Here is a 7,995-nt window from a genome sequence, read left to right on the forward strand (position 1 = left end):
ACTGATTCAAATATTTTAATATTTCCAAATACATAAATTTTTTCAAATCTACCTAAATACCTTTTAGTATACATCTTCTCATGCCCTTTGATTCAAATTATTTTTCTGTTTTTATTTTCAATAAATCTACCTAAAATATCGATTTTGATTTATGTTTGTTAATGTGCGACCAGTACATCACTGCTATTTCAGTATTCTTCCTCTCATGTCTTTTAGGTTTATTTAATGTTTCTCTATTTATAGTAAAGACAATCACATATTAAACAAGGTAATAACTGATCTTTTTTTTTTTTTTTAACTAATCTTGTATTTACTTAATATTTATTCAAGAGACTATGATTTTTCCCAAAATAGCGAATTTGATTTATTTTTGTGTATGTGCTACCAGTGCATCGTTACTTTACATATATTTCAGTGTACCTCCTCTCATGCCCTTTAATTTTCATTGATTTTTCTCTCTACATTTCTACTAAATATATCATATATATGAATAATAATTTGCACATCTGCTTCCAGTGCCCTTCTAGTTGTCATTTCATCTCCAGTCATGCAGCGTTTTGTTGTTGCAGGTGTTCCATATAATCTCCTTTTACGGCAACAAAAAGTCTCTCTGGAGACATGCCCAGCAGCACGTTTGGTCTTTATTGCCTTCTGTCACTCAAGCCATTCTTCCTTGACGTGTTTTCACGAGATTTCCTTCTTTTTTTCCAGGCTTTTCCTGAAAAGTCACAGTGGGACGGCAGGCAGGCAAAGCAGTTTGGTGATCCATGGGGCCGATTTCAGCACCAAGGACGTGGACAATGACAACTGCATGTGCAAGTGCGCCCTCATGTTCACTGGAGGTACATCCCAACGCTTTTGTGAAACACTCCACGCTGTTTTTTTAAAGCACTTGACCTACATTGCACAATATGCTTGCATGCATTTGCAAGTACTGTACGCTTCAATGAAAAGTGTAATGGGTAAAACGGTCGAATGTATTAGCACATGCGTTCAAAGGAATAAAAAAACTTGTTTGTCATTTTTCTACATCTACATCACGGTCACCTTCTCTACCAACGTACCTACCTATCTACCTACCAAGCTACCTCTTTTTTTCTACCTATCTACCAACTTTTCTATTTCTATCCCTCTCTACTTACATAATTTCCCATCTATCAATCTCCCTCGCTCCCTACCTACTTTTTTCTCTCCACCTACCAACTTACCTACCTATCGCTTTCCTTACCTACCGTATTTTCCGCACTGTAAGGCGCACCGGGTTATAGGGCGCACCCCGAAAAAATGGTTTTTGGTCCTATATTTGACATACATAAGACGCACAGGATTATAAGGCGCTACAATGGGAACGTCGACAAGACAGTCAGATAGTTCAGTCAAACTTATCACCCCCTTAACATTCCGAAAGCTTGCAAAGAAGCAAATACGTGTCGTAGACACGTGCGGATGCGGTGTCCGTACGATGTCACTCAAATGCATCGTTATCATTCGGAAGGTTAAAGTCTTGGGATTCAAGAAATGCCAACCATTCCTTCGTTTCTATTTTCTTTTTCGCTCGCAACTTTATCGTGCATATGACAATAAACACTTGGAATTGAGTTTAATTTAAAAATAGACACTCCATTCCATCCATTATCTGCACCGCTTATCACAGAAACATCGAGTTCAGTCTGAAACAAGATACAGAGAAAATATATAGCCGGAGTAGCTCACCGAAGTCGTTGTGTTCAATAATAATGTGCAACCATGGTCCTCTTATATCTGTGAGTGTAGTAAATCCAGGAGAATAAAATATTTACAAATACAGAATAATAGAAAATGCTTTCTCTATGCCGTCAACCCAACGTGTGATTTACATTCATCTTTTTCGGCCAATTGCAGGCTTTGTTTTGCCGCTTCAGCCTATGCCAGCCTGTAAATAATAAATTGGATCTGCCCCTTTACCTCCAAATAACTTTAGCCAATAGTGATCGATTCAAATTATGATTGACACATTGGTTAGCCTATGAAACGCCGGTAAATAAATCCCAGCATACACCGCGGACTACTTGGCATTCGGGGGAAAATCTAGTCGGCGGCTGCTTCATTAGTTGCAAGACTTTGCGACTTACCCATAATATTGATCCATAAATAAGGCGCACTGTATTATAAGGCGCATGGTCAGCTTTTGAAAAAAATAAAGGCTTTTAGGTGCGCCTTATATTGCGGAAAATACGGTACTTACCTACCTATCTCACTCTCTACCTACCTATCTATTTCTTCACCCACCTGTCTATCTACCAACCTATCTAAAAACTCTCTGTCTCTCACTCTATATATATCAATCCTGGTCAACAATGGTGAAAAAAAAAATTCCAACCACAATGTTGATACCTTAGTAGTTGACATCTGTGCAAACTGAACTTCCTCCAACAGGCTCACGTTGCGTCTATATTTTAATATCTGTCCACACCTACGAAGCCGCAGTCAGCATTCCTGTCCCAGTCGCGCTGCGGTTCGAAAACCGTGTTAAAAAAAACAACCCTTGCCCCAAACGTTAGCCGTGATTTAACGTGACACGACGACATTAAAAGCGGAGAGCTGTAAGCCTCGCTGCCCTTTTGCCGCTTTCTGGCGATTGATCAAGAAGTTCAAAAAATCTTGTCCGTCAGACCTGATCCTGATGCCGACTGATTTGTCTATTCTTGCCAGGCTCCAAGGTTACCTAACTCAGGAGCCCTCCAAATCCTGCTGTTTGCTTTCACTAATTTATTTCCTGCTAGTATAAGAATGGGCCCTGATAATCAATGATGTAAGTGAGAAATAATTATTATGTCGCCATGTAAATCAGTGCCAATGCTGTAAATGGTCATTGGGTGAGAAAAATTAGAAACAAATAATCACATTGAATGTATTACATATCTAAAATAATTTTGTAAAAAAGCAATAAAGTAAAAAACTAAGTAATTAAAAAAAAAATCTGGTATGGTAAATAATTTGAAGTTAAGTTTTCTTTCTATTCCAAAAAATGTTTTTTTTTAATAGAAAAAATATTAAAAAAATAAGACAGTATATAGGCAATATTTCATAAACATATTTAGATTTTCCTTCTTAGTAAAAATATAAATAATTATGATACAAAAAAAAATATTGTATGTAAATTGAGCAACAATGTTGTTATAGTTATTTTCATAATTTGTTTTTCTCATATTATTTTATTTCCATAAAATGAAAAGAAGACAGTCATACAAATTAAATTACAATGTTTTATAAATTACATCAAATCACTTTATAAAGATTTGGTTACATGTGTCCCCCAAAAAAAGATAACTATTTGGATGAAAAAATATATTGAAAGATAAGGCAAATCAATTGATTGATTTATTATTTCATTAAAAAAAAAAAAAAAATGAAATACTTGGACGGACAAATAATATTTCAAAAGTGTAAATTCCTAAAAGAAATAAATAAATTAAGTAAATATTTATTAATACAGTTAAATAATTTTGGGGGGCTAAAAATAAATCACAAGGACAAAAAAAGTAAACACAGGAACACATGAATAAATGAAAAGTGTAATCACATTGTGCCCAAAATGTAACTTGGAATTTAAATACGAAAACAAAAATAAAAATAAGAATTACACAATATAAATGTAAAAATGAGCAAATAAACCAAAAACAAATCAAAACATATAAATTAATAATTTTTTCAAATACAACAAAATAAAAATATAGTAAGGCATCAAAAAATAAGTATGAAATGCTATCCATCCATTCACCGAAGCCATATTTCCCTAGTGGGAGGTGGCTAGGGTCAAGAACACATTCACATTTCTCTTCGCTCTTCTCAACCTGACACCGAACAGCAAGGGGTGAGTTGCTGTTCCATGCCACCCTTCATCAGTAGAGAGGCCCGACAGCATAGAGTGGTTTACCCCTTACGCACCATATGCTTCGATATCAGTCATTCTTAACTATCCTTCGCCATTCACGTCTATCCCTAGCACACACTCTTGCATCCTTTAAATTAATCGATCTCACATACAGAGCATGTTTAATCCCATCCATCCAACCACTTCTGCACTGCATACTCTTTTAGTCAAACAGCCTTCATCCATTCTTTCCCTATGTCCAAACCATTTCAGAACAATTTATTTGCATTCTATGCATCTCAAATACTTCCTGATCCTCACTCTGCAACCATAGTAAAACTAAATGCCAAAGTATTAGTTCGAATGAAAATATCGCCATAGCACTGATTTGCGATGTTACGTGATAGAACACAATATAAAAAGCACTCATTTTCATTCAACTCAGCAATAATTACAAAGAAAGATTTCACCCAAAATTATCTAATCCGAACGGATATGAACTTCTCTGAGAAATGAGCACATCATCCCATATCAAAAATTCTCACAGACAATTCCTTTAATTTTCCAAGAAACCAAACACGGTTATCTGCATGCGGTTATGTCAGCTTTCTGCGAAGTTGGCATGGTTGCAACAAGGGCACCGCATTCCCTTGTGATGCTGACAAGCCTTGTTAAATGTCACTGGCCAAATTGGCACAGGGGCGAGTGTGTGACACATGCCATGCCTGCCCGACCTGCTATACACGACCTTATCGGCTGGCAAAAGCGAGATACAAGATCTAAACCTTGCATTGCTGATCTATTCCATTTTCATTTTAGAATCCAATTTCTTTCCCTTAAATAGCAAAAAGTGATTAGAATGTGTATGACCTTGAGAGTGGATTAAAGCAAACTTTTGCTTTAAATAGATCGGTACCCAAAGAGTTCAGCAACAGGACATGTCCTATGAATGAACTTAGTGGTGATAACACACACACAAGATTAACCAATGAAAAATAATAATGTTTTGAAGCCTAGAATCACCCAAAAAGGTAGTGAGATCAATATGTTTATGTGACCTACTTCCTACCTAAAAAATGGAAAAAAGACAAGACATTCCATCGGAAAAACAGCTTAATTTGGTTTTGATTGGTAATTTTTGAAATTTGTCAAAAGATACCAAGATTCTGTCTAAAATATATTCTACTTGGTTGGCTAGTGAAGATTGAAATGATTTCAAAAAGACACAAATAAAACATCAGAAAGACACCATGTTTCTGTCCAAAGGTTGTTTTTGGTTGGACAGTAAATGTTGAAAATATGTCAAAACGTCCGAAATGTTTGGTTGATTACTGTATTTTAAAACGGCATCAAAAGTTTGTCAGAAAAACGTAAACAAGTAAAACAAACTGTCACAAAGACGCCATGGCTCTGTCTGGAAATTTTATCTATCTGGGTATATAATGAAAGTTAAAAAAAAACAGAAAACCGTAAATGAAAACGTCCAAAAGATGACTTGTTTTCGTCCGAAAGATTACTTTATTTGGTTGGATAGTAAAAGTCAAAAATATGTCAAAAACACGTCCAAAATGCCTTCATTTGGTCAGATAATGAATTTTGAAAGCATGTCAGAAATAAAAAATAAAAAAAATAAAAAAAATACATCAAAAATACATCAAAGAGATGCCAAGGTTCTTTCTGAAACATGGCTTTATTTGGTGAGATAATGTTGAAAATACAGTGTATGTCAAAACACTTCAAAAAAATACATCCAAAAACCTAAAAATATAAGATAAAAAAACAAACGTAAAAAATACATCCAAATTACACCATGGTTACATCCAAAACATGACACTTACGTTTGATGGTGAATGTTAAAAATACATCAAAAATATGCCAAACAAGACGTCAAGAAGACGTCAAAAATATTTCAAGAAGACGTCAAAGAGTTAAAAAATACATTCAAAAGATGTTAAAAACATGTCAAAACGTGTTAAGGTTCTGTTCATAGAATGTCATTGTTTGATTCTATTGGAATGTTAAAAAGACGTCAAAAATATAACAAAATTATGTCAGAACTACATCGAAAATATGACGAAAAGGTTTGGAATAATATCAGAAACAAATGTCCAAAAGATGTCAAGAAGACGTCAGAAAACGTTGAAAACTCGTCACGGTTCCGCCCGAAAAATGTTTCTATTTGGTCAAGAAAAGACGTCAGAGCGCCGCAGAGGTTCTGTACCGAAAAATGTTCTACCGGGCTGGATAGTAATAAATACACGTCAAAAATACATCAAAAACACGTCCAAAAACGTTAAAAAACGTCAAAAATAAGTCAAAATGCCGTTCAAAATACGGCCAAAGTATGCCGAAAATACTTCAAACGTAATTGTCAAAAATACACCAAAAATACGTCAATAAATATGTCAAAAATACAGCAAAAACATGTCAAAATGACGGCAAAAATATGTGAAATATGTCAAAAAATTGTCCAAAATATGTCCAAAATACATTGTAAAAACGTCAAAAACGTCAAATAACGTGAAAAATACGTCAAAATGACATTCCGAATACGGACAAAGTACGCCGAAAATACGTCAAACATATACGTCAAAATGATGGCAAAAATATGTCAAAATGATGGCGAAAAATATGTCAAAAATACGTCAAAAATGACGTCAAAATGTCGCAGCGGTTCTGTACCGAAAAATGTTGGATAGTGGCTGGATAGTGAATGATAAAAAGACGTCAAAATAGGTCAAAAAAGACACTTAGATTCTGTCTGAAAGTAGTCGAACGGAAGTCAAAAAGACATCATGAAGACTCCAAGTTTCCTTTCTGTTGTCCTTTCAGGTTGGTGGTTCGACGCCTGCGGTCCGTCTAACCTCAACGGCATGTACTTTGTGCAAGGGCAGCACGTGGGGAAGGTAAACGGCATCAAGTGGCATTACTTTAAGGGCCCCAGCTACTCGCTCCGAGCCACCGCCATGATGATTCGCCCGTTGGAATTCTCCTAGCTGCTAAAGCTCACGACGGCCATTTAGCACGTTAGCGGGTCGCTTCCACTTTGGTCCTCATCTCATTACAGCTGCCTTAACTATTTTGCCCCGCAACCGACTGACAATAAAAAAAACACAAGGGGGTGCGGGGTTTATGCTCTGATCAGAATGAAAAACTATTTAAGGACACTGTGTGAAAAGAAAAGGATTTTTCTCACAATTTGAACAGATGGTACAGCGACATGGACTAAAAAACTGCAGAACAGAACTGATTTTTGATGCTCTGAGAACTGAACTCACCGATCATTTTGTTTTATTGTTTTGCTCACAGAAAATGTAATAATTGTTTCGATAACTATTTTTTTAAGTGTTCATCTCGTATGATAAATGTATAAAAATATTTGCTGTCACAAGAATGTTTTTTATTAACGATTTCCATGAATTGTTTGTGGTGTGCTACATCGATCGTGATTTCAATATGAGACTCGGTGGGGTGGAAGAGAGTGACAGAGTGACTTTAAATCTGAAATTTTAGCCCAATCGGAGCAAAGGTGTGGGAGTAACGCCCAATCAAAAAATATATATATTTTTTTTTATCCAATTTGCCCTCAAATCGGACACCATCTAATTAAAATTAAAGTTACAACAAAATTGATAAAAGTTATAAATAAGAATAAATAATGAATGTTAAAATGTTCTTTTGTGTTTATTTTTTAAGTGAAATTGGACCTTAAATCTAACACGATCTGTTTTAAGGATGTATTGTAAAATATAAATGTTACTCACAGTTTGTTTTTATTACACCCAAAAATTTGGATTGTATCTACTTTCTGCTCAAATTTGTAGTACAAACAAAACAACACTCTGTCTTATGTGTATGTCCTATATAAAAAAAACGAACAAAATAAAAAATGATCCTCATAGTTTATTGTTTTGTTTTTTTGTGGGATTAGGAATATATGGCTGCAATAAAAAAATATTTCACAACATCCTGAGAAAACTAGAAAAAAAAATAGAAAGGCAAAGTTTGGCAAAGATTTAAAGATTGATATCTTGCACCGCTGTGAGAGTGGCTACAAGATTTATGCCAAATTCATTAAATAACCAGTGATTCATTTTCTTCTTATTACTTTCTTTTCCTAACACTCCTCTTTGTACTGAGAA

General features: G+C 35.0%; 1 protein-coding gene across 1 annotated transcript in view; it reads left to right on the plus strand.

Annotated features, from left to right (window-relative positions):
- angpt1 (angiopoietin 1) overlaps positions 1-7,645 on the plus strand; it is a 76,453-nt gene extending 68,808 nt beyond the window's left edge. Inside the window, exons 8-9 of the mRNA XM_088328853.1 lie at positions 712-842; positions 6,686-7,645. Of these exons, the coding sequence (XP_088184979.1) occupies positions 712-842; positions 6,686-6,849 (295 nt within the window). The 3' untranslated portion in view covers positions 6,850-7,645. The remainder of the gene's footprint in view (positions 1-711; positions 843-6,685) is intronic.
- Positions 7,646-7,995: the final 350 nt, after the last annotated feature.

This window comes from Urocampus carinirostris, chromosome 2 (assembly GCF_059441175.1).
Source record: "Urocampus carinirostris isolate Australia breed hairy pipefish chromosome 2, RoL_Ucar_1.0, whole genome shotgun sequence".
Lineage (NCBI taxonomy): Eukaryota > Metazoa > Chordata > Actinopteri > Syngnathiformes > Syngnathidae > Urocampus > Urocampus carinirostris.